Source organism: Colobus angolensis, unplaced genomic scaffold, assembly GCF_000951035.1.
Source record: "Colobus angolensis palliatus isolate OR3802 unplaced genomic scaffold, Cang.pa_1.0 Scaffold229, whole genome shotgun sequence".
Taxonomy (NCBI): Eukaryota; Metazoa; Chordata; class Mammalia; order Primates; family Cercopithecidae; genus Colobus; species Colobus angolensis.
The window spans coordinates 4,428,190-4,445,513 of NW_012115477.1; the positions used below are offsets into that span (position 1 = coordinate 4,428,190).

General features: G+C 39.7%; 1 protein-coding gene across 1 annotated transcript in view; it reads left to right on the forward strand.

The window, feature by feature from the left end:
- Nucleotides 1–17,324, forward strand: part of DNAH11 (dynein, axonemal, heavy chain 11) — a 384,221-nt gene that overhangs the window by 275,550 nt on the left and 91,347 nt on the right. The window contains exons 62-64 of the mRNA XM_011944208.1: nt 1,787–1,925; nt 8,160–8,326; nt 16,865–17,100. Coding sequence (XP_011799598.1) covers nt 1,787–1,925; nt 8,160–8,326; nt 16,865–17,100 — 542 coding nt within the window. The remainder of the gene's footprint in view (nt 1–1,786; nt 1,926–8,159; nt 8,327–16,864; nt 17,101–17,324) is intronic.

Genomic DNA, 17,324 nt, shown 5'->3' on the forward strand with positions numbered 1-17,324 from the left:
TTTTTTGAGACGGGATCTTGCTCTTGTTTCCCAGGCTGCAGTGCAATGGCTCGATCTCGGCTCACTGCAACCTCTGCCTCCCAGGCTCAAGCGATTCTCCTGCCTCAGCCTCCAGAGTAACTGGGATTACAGGTGCCCACCACCACGCCCGGCTAATTTTTGTATTTTTAGTAGAGATGGGGTTTCACCGTGTTGGCCAGGCTGGTCTCGAACTTCTGACTTTGTGATCCCCCCGCCTCAGCCTCCCAAAGTGCTGGGATTACAAGCATGAGCCACCACACCCTGCCATATTTCAAACTTATTTCTAACTGGTGATGTATAATATCTCCATCAATTCTCATAAATTTGATGCTATTTTACATATTTATCTTAAATTTGATGTATATACATATTTATGTATATATATACTGCTTTAGCAATATAAAGTAATGGTGAAATAACTGGGTCATCGACAAATATAGTCTCTAAATTATTAATAGGTTATATTCTGCAAGTTTTCTTGTTAAAGTTTCTAGGAAATTTGCATGCATCTACAAAAGCAGTGTTATAAATCTTATTAGGTTGTTGGAATTTAATATGCTAGCAAGATACCACAGTCAGGAGTCTCACAAGCATTTGACATCTCAATCAAGACTTTCTGGCTGTAAGTGATACGAACTCATTCAAAACAGCTTAGCCAAAAAGGACACAAAGACAAGCTCCTGGATAAAAGGTGACCAGGGCCCCAAGAGATCTAGGAAACAAGAAGCTGCCATGAACTTCTCTTGGAGTCTCTAGGGCTGTGTGACTTCTCATCTTGCTTCTCTTTGTATGTCCCTTTCATCCTTTTCTCTTTCTCCACAATGGTTTTCTCTATTTTTTCTGTGCCCTGGTGGAAGGTGTTCCCTCTTTAAATGAAGCCCTCTGATTCACACATCCTCCAAGGTCTTTCAATGCTAAAGACAATGGATTATCTCTGAATTTCAATTCCTACCTCCAGAGGAGAAAAATGTGGGCCAGGCTCAGTGGCTCACACCTGTAATCCCAGCACTTTGGGAGGCCGAGGTGGGTGGATCACTCGAGGCCAGGAATTCAAGACCAGCCTGGCCAACATGGCGAAACCTCATCTCCACTAAATCTACAAAAATTAGCTGGGTGTGGTGGTGCACACCTGTAATCCCAGCTACTCAGGAGGCTGAGGCACAGGAATCGCTTGAACCTGGGGGGCAGAGGTTGCAGTGAGCTGAGATTGCACCACTGCACTCAGCCTGGGCAACAGAGCAATACTCATTCCAAAAAAAAAAAAGAAAAAGAAAAATCTGATTGGCCTAGCCGGGTCTAAAGGGCTTAGTAATTAACACCCCTCTTCACTGCCTGAATTATGAACCCAAAGAGAAAAGAATCAGCAGGTGGAGAAACCAAACAAGTCACTCTTGTCTTTAATAAAGCTGGTATTGGAGGATGAGGCTTAGGTGCAAGAAGAGCAGAGGGGAATGATAGTGCACCTACAGCACATTTGCATCTTCAGGGCGCATCCATTCACCCCAGTGGCTCCTTGCATTCTGCCCAGTGGAGATGAAAGGGAAGAAGACCACATCGTGAGCTGTTAGTTTATAGTGGCACTGATGTGTTTATTTCATTATATCCTTCTTTTCCTTCTTCCGTAAAGTACGTATGGTAAAGGGACAAAGGTTAATGGGGGGAAGACGTTTGTCCATTTACCTTACAGTAACAGATGTTTTAAGATGATTGTAATCTCTCTGTTTTAACTAAAAATGACTGAAAAGTTAATTCAATTCTGATTCAGGATCTGGATCGAAATCTGAGCAGACTCACAGCATCATTTGAAAAAGCAACAGCTGAGAAAGTCCGGTGTCAAGAAGAGGTGAACCAAACCGACAAAACCATCAAATTAGCTAATAGACTGGTCAAGGAACTTGAGGCAAGTTAAACCTTTTCTTCCAAACATTCTAACTAAAATATTCAGATCTGCTCGTGGGAATTTTATTATTTGCCACCAATAATAACTAAATAGACATGGAATTAACAACAAAGGATAATATTTAAAAATCACTCATACTGTGCCTCTAACTCACCAGAAGGAAGAAATGATCAAGTACATATCTTTTAATATATAGTCCTGAACTCAGTGTGCCATCAGTCTGATCTCCAATGAAAACAGGGAAGACATATACTTTATCAGAAGTTAGTGGTCTTGTATCCACTTTAAGACAGTGGAGTACATCAGTTGTGGGTGGGTTATGTATGTATTTTTTCTACTTTCTCCCTTCCTTCCTTCCTTTCTTACCACATTGTGAAAAAGTCCTTTAAAAACAAAAATAAAGCATGGTTTTCTTGAAATAGGTTATAAAACTCAGGATGGCTGCTAGATAATTGTGAAATTGAACTGTTTGTTGTCTGATCCTTTTAATATACATTTGCCATTGAATTCTACCAGAAAATGATTTCTTTTAAGTTAAACCTAGTTGGCTTATGGTTTTGTTGTTACATCTTTTTATAGGTGACTGACATGCTAATGTTAATAGGTATTCCATTAGGTAAAGGTTTTTTATAATTCTTATTAACATTCTCTTGCTTGAACGTGAGTGGTAGAGGAACATATGTTCTGTGACATCAGTGTTCACAGATTGTGTTTGCTCTACAATGTGGCATTCAACAGTTCTGGGGAAATCACTGAACATCTTCAACTTTGTTTTCTTGTGTCTAAAACAGGGATGTGGATAATGTTTCCCTTACAAGGTTGTGATGATGCTCAAAAGACATAATGTATGTTCAAGTATTTCCTAACAAAAGTCAAAGAGATAAATAACCAAATTTTAAAATAAGAAAAGGATGTGAATAGACATTTCGCCATACAAGATACGCAGAGAGCACATGAAAAGATGCCCAACTCCATTAGTCATTAGAGAAATGCAAATTAAAACCACAACAATCAGGTACCACTTCATAACCACCAGGATGACTGTAATAAAAAATATGGACAGTAATAGTATTGGCAAACGATATGGAGAAATGTTGATTGGAATGTAAAATGGTTCCGCCTCTTTGGAAAACAGTTCTGCAGTTCTTCAAAACATTAAACATAACGTTAGCGTGTGATGCAGTCATCTACTCATAGGTATATACCCCAAATAAATGAAAATAAACGTCCATTAAAAAGCTCATATGCAAATGTTCATGGCAGTATTATTCATAATAGCTAAAAATAGAAACAACCCAAATGTCCATTAACTGATAAATGGATAAATAAAATGTTTATCCATATAATGTAATAGTATGCATCTATAAAAATGAATGCTGAGTTATGCGACAATGTATGAGTCTTGAAAATATCATGCTAAAAGAAAGAAGCCAGACCCCAAAGGTCACATATGACACGATATGTGATATCATATATCACACAGAGGCACATTCTACCTGTGTACGAAATGTCCAGAACAGGCTAATTTATAGACGCAAAATAGACTAATGGTTGCCAGAGGCTGGAAAAGGGTGTGGGGTTTGGGGAGTGACTACTACTGGATACACGGTTTGTCTTTGGGGTGAGGGAAATGTACTAAAATGAGCTAGAGGAGATAATTGTGCAAGTTTATATAGATAGTAAAAACCACTCTACTGTATATTTTAAAGGGTGAATTTCATGGTATGTGAATTATATCTCAATAAAGTAGTTACTTTTTAAAGTATAAAGTCTATAACTGCACTATTAGAAAGTATATAAAATATATAACTAAAAAGTAGTAACAGTGTATAATTAAAAAGTATATAACTGTATTATTAGAAATGCCTTTAGCTGACAAATGTATAACTGCACTAAAATATGTAACTGCACTATTAGAAAATGCATTTGGCTGGAGGTGATATCTAACTTTTACAGTGGCTCAAACAAATGGGAGCTTATTTTTCACATATTACAGAAAATGCTAAGGCTAAACCATTCTCAGTGTTGATCCAGATGATTAGTGACCAGCCACCTAGGCTCTTTGTTGCCCTCTGCGTCTCCACGCTTAGCAAGTGGTCATTCACCCTCATGCATTTTGCCTCATGATCTCAAGACAGTTGCTACACCTTCAGATTCAGAGAGACAACAGAGAAAGGGAACAATCTATATCAGCTGGGGTTTTCTCCTTTCTTTTGTTTTTCTGGAAATGTCTCTGACAGACCCCCACTTAAGTTTCTTTAGTCAGAACTAGATAAACTCTTAACTCCACCCCACACCGCCTGCCCAGAAAAAAAAAAAAAGTGTCTGGAAAAGGGGGAATGGGGCTATCATCATTGGCTTAGCAAGTCACCGTTCATCTCATGGAACTGGGCGCATTACCATACTATTCAGATTCAGGGTTCTCTTAGCAAGAAAGGGGGAAACATGTTTTAGGATAGCTAGGTGATAGCCTCATTTCTTGTAGTAGTAGATTTTTTTTTTTTTTTTTTTTGGAGAAGGAGTCTCACTCTGTCACCCAGGCTGGAGTGCAGTGGCGCAATCTCGGCTCACCCCGCCTCCTAGGTTCATGCCATTCTCCTTCCTCAGCCTCCCGAGTAGCTGGGACTACAGGCACCCGCCACCATGCCCAGCTAATTTTTTTGTGTTTTTAGTAGAGTGGGGTTTCACCATGTTAGCCAGGATGATCTCAATCTGCCCACCTCAGCCTCCCAAAGTGCTAGGATTACAGGTGTGAGCCACCACACCCAGCCTATAGTAGATTTTTAAAACCCTAAATTATTACCACAAATTTAATTCACCACAAGTTGAAATACACTCTCTCTCTGAAATGCATAGTTCATTATGCAGAAACTCATAATTCACCCGGCAAATCCCCTCTCCATTCCATCTCAGTAACTGCAATTCTGTTCTTCCAGTTTTTCTGGCCCAAAGCTTTTGAATCACCCATGACTCTTGCTGACATCCAGTCCATCAGCATATTCTGTTGACTCTGCTTTTCAGGTTCATTCCAAATCCCAGCACTTCGCATTCTCTTCACCTCACCATGCTGGTCCAGGCTGCTGGCATCTCCCCTAGCGTGCCTCTGCAGGCCCCACCATTACCTCCTAAAGCCTATTTCCCTCATTGCAGCCGGGTGATATTTTACAAACTTAAGTACATTCCCATCACCCCTTCACTCAGAACTCCCCGATAACTAATTAATCACTCAAAGTCCAATCTAAAGGCTTTACTGACCTACTAGGCCCTACATGATGATCTGTCTCCTGGATACCCCCCTGTCCTCACCTCTGCCACTTCTTTCTTGCCCTGTCTTCACTGGCCTTCTGTCTCTCCCTTATACTTCCAGGCACTCTCCTTCTTTGTGCCTTAGCCTTTCCCAGACAATCACATCACTGGCTCTTTGTCAGGTTCTGCTGAAAGTTCTCATTATCAGTTGGTTTTCTCTGACCTCCCCACATTAAAGAGCCTTCATCCAACACACGAGTCCCCCCCACTCATTCACACACACACATACAAGCACACATACGCATCTCTATTTTCTCCACTTGCTCTGTTACCATTTTTTGATAGCATTTATTGCATGAACATAGTCGCACGTGTATGCATAGGCACAAATACTTTTTTTGGTCTTTTTTATCCCCAACTGAAATATGAGCTTCTCAAGAACAGGAAACTTCACCTTTTTTTGTGCACTGCTTGATCCCAAGCACATAGAATAGTCCTGGCGTGTCATCAGCATCACTAGATATTTACTGAATGAATACATTAATAAATGGGTGACTTTTGGGAGCCTCCTGTATTAAAATTCTGGAGCCTTTTGAAGACTTGCTTTTCTTAGGTGAGTTGAGAAATTTCACCAGTACTAGTACTTAAAACTACTGCCATTTAAAGTGGTAAGATTTAAGCAGTGTGAAGAGTTCACCATTTCTGAGGTACCTGAGAAAAAGTGTCATATAATTAGACTGTTTTCCTGGACTAGTTACAGAATGTCTGAAAGTTTTATCAAGGGGAAAGCAGGTCCTGCCATGTGTCTCTAACATATAGCAATATTTCCAAAGGCTTTACTTACTCATGATGATTTAGACAAGGAAAGGAAAAGAAGATTGTAGTATGTTAACTAAGAAAAAATATATATTTTTAAAGGATTAATTGAAGATGTCAGATCTTTTTCTTTCAGGATAAATTCTTTCTGACTAGAACAGGAGACAGTTAACTTCTGAAAAACATCAAGACTGATGATTTTGTCTATATAGCATTGACCTGGAAGCTCAGCCATTCAGACTAATAAATCAGGCAATTTATATTTAATCATTAACTAACTCCTGAGTTGAGCAGCTGTTCAAAATTAGAAATGGGTCACCCCAGCCAGGATGACATTACAGGCAATCTATAATGCATTAGAATAAAATTATAGTGATTTTTAACTGTCTAGAAATTTATTACAGGACATGTTCCAACTCTTAAACCCTTGTTAGCCAATGTCAGTAATGATTTATGTTGCATGGATACTATAGCAAAATTATTGATGATTTCGATAGCCAATAAGTCTATGTTTAGTAAATCTTCAAATTTCAAAGCTGTTTTGGAGAATGAGGTGGGTACATTTTATTGTTTATCCTTTACAAACCAAAAACAACAAAGATGGAGGGTAGGTGAATGAGAGATTCCTCCTGAAAATTAATGGATATGTTGTCTGTGGCTGAGGAAGGAAAGTAATAAATTCTGTAGAGGACTAGAGAGCTGAAGTTCCTTAGTGTTTAATTATATAGTTAACTTGGGGTGATCTTTATCAAGCAAAGCAAGGAGATGATCTTGAAACCACTTTGATAACCATTTTCACATGCTAATTTCATGATCTCCGACCTCAGTGTTGAAGATATTAAGATGGCTTGCAGGGAACTGGCATTCCAATCCATTATGATATCATTTTTGTTTTCTGTGGTCAATCTACTTTCGTGGGGAAAGCAAAATTCCACAGGGTGCCTCTTTGCTTGTACTAACAAATTGCTGATTTCTTTTCAGGTTCCATTAATCTGCATGTTCTTAAAATGTTGTATTTTTAGCGTACCTTGAAACAAAATAAATTAGTGAACTACCCTGCAGTTCAGTCAATCCATACATATTTATTGCAGTTTTATTCAAATCCAATATTAAGGGCTTCACATACTTAACCTGTAAATCAGATTTTAAATGGCCATCCAACTAGATATAAGGACTTCAACAGCGTTCTTGGAGAGTGTTGTGAAGTCCTGATTTCTACCTTTTTACATAGATCATAGCTTCCTCCACCGATTTAATGATTATATTAGAAAACTAACCTGATTTTAGTAACTACCAATGCTACTCTTTCATTAGTAGAATCCAGGATAGATGGCTATTTCGGCTTTATGTTTTAATTAATTAAGAAGAGTTGTGTTTGTCATTTCCCTTTGTCTGTAATCAGACCATTGCCAGCATGTTAAAAATAGGTAAGTAAATAAAAACTTTGACTAGGGCAGTGTAGTGGTAAGAATGGAGAGCAGCCAGGCTGATATTAAAAATCCTGATATCAGGCCAGGTGTGGTGGCTCACGCTTTAATCCCAACACTTTGGGAGGCCAAGGCAGGTGGATTGCTTGAGCTCATGAGTGTGAGACCAGCCTGGGCAACATGGCGAAGCCCCATCTCTACAAAAAAATACAAAAATTTGCCAGGCATGGTGACGCATGCCTGTAGTCCCAGCTACTTGAGAGGCTGAAGTGAGAAGATGGCTTGAGCCCAGGAGGTAGAAGTTGCCATGAGCTGAGATGGTGCTACGGCATTCCATCATGGGCGATAGAACCAGACCTTGTCAAATAAATAAGTAATCCTAACATCACTCATTCTTGGCCACAGCTCTTGGTCATCCTCCACTCCCAGAGGGACAGGGGAGAGACTGTCAGCCTTTCAAGAAGGACCTCAATCATAATGGAAGAGTTGGGATGTCCAGTGAGAAGAGATGTTAAAGAACTAATGTCACTTTGTGATAAACTCCACTGAGGAGAGTATGAGAACTCCATCATAATGATGGGTTTCAAACACATGAGAGATTATAATAGTCACACCAAACCATTACACTCTGTTCCTTCTAGTGACTGTGTGGAAGGACGTAAACTGTGCCATAAGGTAATTGCATTAAGCATTTGTGGAGTTGACGTTCACCCTGCAATTACAGCTGAGTAATTTCATCTTTCAGTCAGAGAAGATTCGCTGGGGTCAATCCATTAAGTCCTTTGAAGCTCAAGAGAAGACACTCTGTGGAGATGTTCTTCTCACGGCAGCATTTGTGTCTTATGTCGGACCCTTTACAAAGCAGTATCGCCAGGAGCTGGTGCACTGCGAGTGGGTTCCCTTTCTTCAACAGAAGGTAAGTTCAATTCCTTACCTTGCGAACAGGTAGAAAGATCATATTGAGATTTCAGTAGTAAAACCCACATATATGTCAGGCACTTTTGGACCTCTGTAACGAAAACTGACCAGAAACTCCACGGTGAAGGTGTGTCTTATGTGCTGCAGGTTTTCTTATTTTTACAAAATTCATATTTCATTATTTTAAAAATGTTTTCATTGATATATAATACTCATATGTCTTTCGGGGTAATGTGACAGTTTGATACCTGTATACAATGTGTAATGGTCAAGTCAGGGTACGTAAGATATCTATCACCTTAAACATTTATTTTTTTCTCTGTGTTAGGAACACTGTAATTCTTCCTTTCTAGCTATTTGAAATATACAATAAATTATGAACTACAATTTCCCTACTTTGCTATTGAATACTGGCACTTACTTCTTCTAACTGTATTTTTGTACCCAGTAACCAACTTCTCTGCATCCCCTCTCCCCCATTTCCCTCCCTCTAGTTCTCTGGTAACCATCATTCTACTCTCTACCTCCATAAGATCCACTTTTTTAGCTCCCACATGTGAGTAAGAACACACGATATTTATCTTTTTGTGCCTGGCTCATTTCACTTACATAAAGTCCTCCAGTTCCATTCATGTGGCTGGAAATGACAGGATTTCATTGTTTTTATGGCTGAATAGTATTCCATTGTGCATGTATATCACATTTTCTTTATCTGCCCATCTGTTGATGAACACTTAAGTTGATTCCGTGTCTTGGCTTTTATGAATAGTGATGCAGTAAACATAGGAGTGCAGATATCTCTTTGACATACTGATTTCCTTTCTTTTGGGTATATGCTCAGCAACTGGATTGCTGGATCATATGGTAGTTATTTTTTTTAGGAACCTCCATACTGTTTTCTGTAGTGGCTATGTTAATTTAAATTTCCATCAGCAGTACAAAAGCTTTCCCTTTTCTCTACATCCCAACCAGCATTTAATATTTTCTGTCTTTTTAATAATAGCCATTCTAACTGAGGTGAAATGATATCATATTGTGGTTTGGATTTACATTTCCCTGATAACTCGGTGATGTTGAGCATTTCACATGTTACCTATTGGCCATTTGTACATCTTCTTCTGAGACAAATATCTATTCAAGTCCTTTGACCATTTTACAATCAAGTTTTTTGCTTTTTTTTGCTACTGAGTTGTTTGAGTTCTTATGTATTCTGGTTATTGGTGCCTTTTTGGGTGAATAGTTTGCAAGTATTTTCTTCTATTCTCTAGGTTATCTTTTCACTCTGTTGGTTGTTTCCTTTGCTAGGCAGAAGCCTTTTAGCTTGATATGATCCCATTTTTGCGTTTGTTTGAGGTCTTACCCAAAAAATCTTTGCCCAGATGTCCTGAAGCATTTTCCCAATTTTTCCTATAGAAGTTTTATAGTTTCAGGTGTTACATTTCAGTCTTTAATCCATTTTGATTTGATTTTCTGTTTTTGTTTTGCTTTTTGTTTGTTTCATTTTGTTTTTTTGAGATGGAGTTTCCCTCTTGTTGCCCAGGCTGGAGTGCAATGGTGCAGTCTCGGCCCACTGCAACCTCCGCCCCCGAGGTTCAAGTGATTCTACTGCCTCAGCCTCCCAAGTAGCTGGGATTACAGGCACCTGCCACCACACCCAGCTAATTTTTTTGTATTTTTAGTAGAGATGGGGTTTTACCATTTGCCCAGGCTGGTCTCAAACTCCTGACCTCAGGTGATCCACCAGCCTCAGCCTCCCAAAATGCTGGAATTACACGTGTGAGCCACTACACCTGGCCTGATTTGATTTTTGCTTATGATGAAAGATGGAAATAGTTTTTCTTATTTTAGTGATGGTTTCAACAAGAACATAAAAATTAATTATGTAAACTACAGAGTTATAGTTGGAAAAGTGCTTTAAACAGAAGTGATAACTGAAATCAAACTCAGATCATCATGTTATTGAATAGCATGAAACTTTTGTTTTCTTACTAATATTATGGGTTATTTGTTAGAGATTTTAAAAGGCTACTTTCAGACTTAAAGTGTAGCATTTTGTATGTAAGTATAAAGTAGCTTACCCTAAATTTGAAAATTCAAACCCATAAGTCAAGTGAAATAATAGATTTGCACAATGTAAAATCATCTAGTTTAAGATACTCCTTGTACAAATGAGAAAACAGACAGACAAATGATTCCACTTCAGTCATAGAGAGTAGAAAATCAGACCTCCTGATTTCTAGGACTCTATTTTCTATACAACACTGTCATCTCAATTGATTAAAACAGATTCTTAGTTTATATATCTAGCCCTTTCTGGGATATGGAGACAAAGATGGACATGGGTACAGATATTAATAGAAAATTGAAGCAGTCACACCTGCTAGTCTCTGTTACTTCAGGGAAGTAGGAAAATGCAATGCAAGCTGGCCAAACCAAAGAAAATTGAAATTAGAAGAACAGCTTTGAGGAGAGTGGTAAAAATATCAAAAATACCTGTGAAGGGCAACAGGGGAGTAGATGGTAAGAGTCGCCACACAGCTTTAAGAAACCCAAGATGTATTTGGACAAGATGAGTTTATAGTCACAGTAATAAAGTTTTCATCAGCAATATTCAAAGTATAGGAGTAAAAAGAGGAGAAAGAGAATGCCAAATCCAGCCAGGTTTATAGGCAGGTAAGCCAGAAAGAAAGGAGGTGAAGAAAGTCTTGCAGTGACTAGCAGAACAGTTAAGGAATGGGAGGAGCACTTTCAGCTGAAAAGAGATGGGAGGTTAGCCAGAAGTTAATGTTAAAATATGGTAAAGTTTCCCAAAACCTTAAACACGGAATTGCCACATGATCCAGAAATTCTACTTATTGGTATATACCCCAAAGAAGTAAAAATAGGAATTCAAACAGATGTTTGCATGCCATTGTTTATAGCAGCACTATTCACAATAGCCAAAAGATGGAAGTGATTCATGTGTCCATGGACAGAATAGATTTTATCTTATGTTTACAAGGTATAAACATACAATAGAATGTTATTCAGCCTCAAAAATGAAGGAAATTCGTACATGCTACAACACGGATGAACCTTGTCAATATTAAGCTAAGTGAAATTAGCCAGTCACAGCTGGGCCTGGAGGCTAATGCCTGTAATCCCAGCACTTTGAGTGGCCATGGCGGGTGGATCACTTGAGATCAGGAGTTCAAGACCAGCCTGGCCAACAGGGTGAAACCTTGTCTCTACTAAAAATTAGCCAGGCATGGTGGTGGATGCCTGTAATCCAAGCTACTCAAGAGGCTGAGGTGGAAGAATTGCTTAAACCCAGGAGGTGGAAGTTGCAGTGCACCGAGGTCGCGCCACTGTACTCCAGCCTGGGTGACAGAGTGAGATGCCATCTCAAAAAAAAAAAAAATTAAAATAAGCCGGTCACAAAAGGACAAATACTTCCACTTTACCGGGGACCTAGAGCATTCACATTCATAGAGACAGAAAGTGGAATGGTGGTTACCAGGGGCTGGGAGAGGGAGGAATGGGGAGTTATTGTTTAATACGTATGTTTCAGTTTGGGAAGATGAAAAAGTTCTGGAGATAGATAATGATGATGGTTGTACAACAATGTGAATGTACTTAATGCCACTTGAACTGTACACTTAGAATGGTTAAAATGACAAATTTTATGTTAAGTATATTTTGCCAAAGTAAAACAGTAAATAGGGTAAAGGCCTGGGGTTATTATTTATTAGAATAAGTGTTATGTTTAAAGATGTGAAAGAGATGTAGACAATCATAAAGAGTTGGGTACAGGAATTTTAGCTTTCAATGATGAAATAATTTCAGATTGTTACAAAGTCTGGGACAACATTTCCCATCAAAAAAGGAGGCACTCTAATACCGCTCCAAAGACATATCACCATCATGGGAGGAGGGGGTATGCATATCGAAAGCCAGGGATGGGGGCGTTGTATAATCTTCCCAGGTGATTCTGATATCATCCCCTTCCTCCCTCAATTCCCCCAGCATGCTGGAGTAGAAAGGAAATACAGTGCTTTAACATGAAAAATGTCAAGGCCAGAGAGGGGATTCGTCATCTCCATGGGCACTAAGGTTGTCAAAGATTGAAAGCAGAACTTGGAAGGGCGAGAAGGACCAATAGCTATATCATTCAAAAGATGAGGAAATAGATTGGAGATTGTATATCTGGAGTCCACGGGTCTTAAAGGTGGCATTTTGACTTAAAGATGGAAGAATCATGATTTGGGTTGACTTACAGAGAAGAAAGAGGAATGGCAACTCTTTCCCACACCCACTTTTTAGTAATGGGATTATTAAGAAAATGAACTGTCTGCTGGGTGTGGTGGCTCACGTCTCCCAGTGCTTTGGGAGGCCAAGGCAAGAGGTTCCCTTGAGGCCAGGAGTTTGAGACCAGTCTGGGCTACACAGTGAGACCCTATCTATACAAAAAAAAAATTTTAAACCCAGCCAGGTGTGGTGGCAAAGAGGCTGAGGAGGGAGGATCACTTGAGTTCAGGAGTTAGAGGTTACAGCGAGCTTTGATGGCACCACTGAACTCCCAACTGGGTGACAGAGTGAGACCTTATTTCAGAAAGAAAGAGAGAGAGAGAGAGAGAGAGAGAGAGAGAGAGGTGGGAAGGGAGGAAAATCAACTCTTTCCACTTGCGAAGGCCCTCAAGTGAAATGAGACTCTAAAACAATGACTCTTGTACCCCACCCCAGCCTCTCATTAAAATCATGTGAGAGAGAACTTTTGAAATGTATTGATGCCCATTGATGCTGAATCACTTGAGGGAAGGGCTATGCATGTTGGCAGCTTTCTCAAGCGCTCCCATAAGTACTATATCCAGCCTGGGGTTGACAGCCATTGCCCTTGGGGGAGAGCCTGGTTTTGGTTAAGACAAGCAGTTAGAGAAGATAAGGCAATTTGGTCCAAACAGAACTAAGATACTAAAGGGTATGGGGGAAGGGTTGTCAGAAAGTACAACCACTGGGGCATGAGTTTGAGGGATGGGACAGGGAGAAAACAGTAACACAGAGGGTAGTGGCTGAAAAGGACAGGGGCTGTGGGCATACACAGCCTTGAGGGTCCAAATTACACTGTTTTCCAAAGTTGTTTCCATCCAAAATTGCTGTTTGCTGGGCAGATGGACAGAATCATTGGCAAGTTCAAGGCAGCCTTTGCACTCCACTCATTGCTTTGACCCAGCAGTTTATAGACAGAGCAAATATATGGAGTTATTTGTGCCAATAATTAGTTATTAGTTATTATAAGCACGAATTCTAAGCCTCTGTGTCCTGTGCAATAAAATAGAGATATTTACCTTGAAGAACTCTTGTAAGGGTTAAATGAAAAAATGGCAAGAATGAATCTATATGAATAAACTTTGTGAACAGGTAAAGCCTTACGTAAACACGAGTTGTTATGTTACTGTAACATTAGGAGAAACGGGGAGTATTACCTCCACAGGAAATTACCCTTTTATCTTAGGAACAGGCCAGTTGGTCAGTTTCTAGAGGCCAGATGGGCATTTGGTGTTATGACTAATTTCACTTTGGCTCGTGGCATGTGCTTCCAGCCTTGTCTTTTCTCTCTAGCAAATGGTTCTTTTCCAAAGAGTGAGCCTTCTTTTTTCTTTCAGCTCCACCTCATAGTAACATCCCGACTCACAACATGTTGACCCTACTTAATAGAGCAATGAGATGGAGCCTTGCAACAGGCTAACTCTAGAAGCAGACTTTGAACTAAAGGGTTCCCTCTTTACACTTGGTTTCCAAACCCATTTTCCTTGCTGCAGACTCCAAGAAATTCTGACAAGACAAGTTAATTATGATAAAAAGGTATACTCTAATATGTCACTTAATGAAGGGGATATGTTCTGAGAAATGCCCTTTGTTGTACTTGCATAGACCTAGATGAGACAGCCTACTACACACCTAGGCTACATGGCATAGCCTTTTGCTCCTAGGCTGCAAACCTGCACAGCATGTTATTTTATTGAATGCAGTAGGCAGTTGTAGCACAATGATAAGTATTTGTGCATCTAAATCTATCCAAACGTAGAAATGATACAGAAGGCCGGGCGCGGTGGCTCAAGCCTGTAATCCCAGCACTTTGGGAGGCCGAGACGGGCGGATCACAAGGTCAGGAGATCGAGACCATCCTGGCTAACACGGTGAAACCTCGTCTCTACTAAAAATACAAAAAACTAGCCGGGCGAGGTGGCGGGCACCTGTAGTCCCAGCTACTCCAGAGGCTGAGGCAGGAGAATGGCGTAAACCCGGGAGGCAGAGCTTGCAGTGAGCTGAGATCCGACCACTGCACTCCAGCATGGGCAACAGAGCAAGACTCCGTCTCAAAAAAAAAAAAAAAGAAATGATACAGAAAAAATATAGCATAAAAGACTAAAATTGGTACACCTGTATAGAGCAACTATCGTGAACGGAGCATGCAGAACTGGAAATTGCTCTAAGTCTCTATGTGCTCTATGTCTCTAAGGGAACTATGTATCAAGTCAGATACCAAGACTTGTTCAATATCACGAGGAGATAGGGTTTGATTCGTTTTTAAGATAACATTGTAGTCAGAGGCAGTAAGAATATTGTGCTACTTTTCCTTACTCAGTGAGTGAATGTGAAGGCCTAGGACATTACTGTATACTACTGTAGACTTTGTAAACACTGTACCCTTAGTCTACACAAAATTTGTTTTTAAAATAATGTAATTGTACTACATCATGATGGCTACAGTGTCACTAGGTGATAGGAATTTTTTGGCTCCATTATAATCTTATGAAACCACTTTTGTATATGCAGTCCGTCGTTGACCAAAATATCATATGATGCATGCCTGTATATGAAATGAGGCTTATTTTCCTCAGCCTACACTTTGGTTAATACTAATTGTGAAAATGATGCCTGTATTATAACTATCAAAAAATATTTTGATGAAAAAAATTCTGTATGTAGCTATGCTCCTAGCTATTTGGACACAATACTATTAAAACATCCTAAAAATTTGAGTCTGAAAGTAGTCATTGTAGTTATGATATTCTTTAACGTAGGTGTCTTCATTTAGATTAAGATGGGTTTTATTTCTTCATTTATATTGAAATGGGTTTTATTTCCCCTACTGACCAGGAAAAAAGGGGGAGATTGATATTCTCTTTGATCCCTGGCTCTCTATTCTGCACAGAGTAGGTACTCACACCATTGATTTTGAATATGAAATCTGCAGGTACCCCTTCTGTTAGTCCTTAGAGCTTCAGAAATCAAAGTTACTCACAGCCCCCAATTGTTTCAGCTGTTTGTATTAAGTAGAAGGTAGGTAACAAAGCACATATCTCTTGTCAGTAGAAAAGTGCTTATTCTAAAACATCAAATTGCCTGTGTCTCTAAGGGAACTATGTATCAAGTCAGATACCAAAACTTGTTCAATATCACTAGGAGATAGGGTTTGATTCATTTTTAAGATAACATTGTAGTCAGAGGCAGTAAGAATATTGTGCTACCTTTCCTATATTCATATCAAATTGCATCCCAGCCTTAATGTGGCAATCCTTTCAGCATTTTGTTTTGAAGCTCTGTGGCAAACCAATGAACCAAACTGTTACTGCTGATATAGCCTCCCCTACCTAATACAGGTAGGGTTCTTACTACAGTCTCTTATGGAGGCATGCTTCCATGTTAACCACCCCACCAAGCTGGGGAGCTAGCTCGGTATTCATCCTGCACATTTTGGTCTCTCTGGACAGTGCTTAATGTATGTAGAAAATGCTCAATAAATGTTTGGTGACTGATGACTGGAGGAGTGAACAAATACATTCTTTAATACAATTTTTGCTACAACATTATTTGTTGTCAGTTTTTATACAGAAGTATGTTTATTCTTTAAAATGGATCACTCTGTCCACCCTGCTTGCCCCTTCCTCCTTGCTTGCCCCTCCCCAACCCCTTACTTTGCAATGCAATCAAGGCAAGGATAATTTCCTCTCAGCCTTGAAGTGATATCCTAAGTTCCTTTGCACAACTGAGGAGTTGATGGAGTTCCAGTGAACTGAGTACTTTTCATTAACCCGTTCCAGAAAGAGAGGTCATCTCTTTGTAGCATTGGTCTGTAGAAAAAAAAATGAAGTGCCTGAACAAGATACTGAATTTTAGCATTGCTTATACGGGGGTGGGGGTGTTGACTGCTCCATGGGCAAATACATTTCTGGTGTCCTGCCATTCTTCCTGGTGTGTCAATTCTCTCTTACCTAAGTATGGGGCAAAGTCTCTCTCAGTTGAAGCCCAGTAGATGCAATTGATAAAACTGATGTTGAATCCCACAGTTGACAGAATTCTGAGACATAAAATACTAGGTTTATCAAGTCAAATTGCATCTAATGATGAGTTGTGTTTGGCTTCTGAGAATCCACAGAAAATTATCATGTGTTTACCTAGAGTTACTTTCTCATGGCTTTGTTCTCTTCTTCTCTTGTCTGTCTTCTCTCTCTGCCACATGGCCAATTTGTTGCATTCAACTCTGAATTTAAAGGTTTCCATTCCACTAACTGAAGGCCTGGACTTGATTTCCATGTTGACGGATGATGCTACAGTTGCCGCCTGGAATAACGAAGGGCTGCCCAGTGACAGAATGTCCACCGAAAATGCTGCTATCCTAACACACTGTGAGCGCTGGCCTCTGCTGATAGATCCCCAGCAACAGGGAATTAAGTGGATCAAGAATAAGTATGGAATGGACCTGAAAGTCACACATTTGGGCCAGAAAGGGTATGTGAAGTTTGAAGAGATTGGCTTTCTATTTACCTGCTGTGAAGTGGGTCTGATTTGTATAAAGTCGTGATGTTTCTTAGACCTCTCCACCACATTGATGTATTACAATTTGGTGCTATTTGTTTATCTGCCTGCTCGTGTTTCATGTAAAGTATCTCTGTTTTTTTTTGTTTTTTTTTTTGAGACAGAGTCTTGCTCTGTCGCCCGGGCTGGAGTGCAGT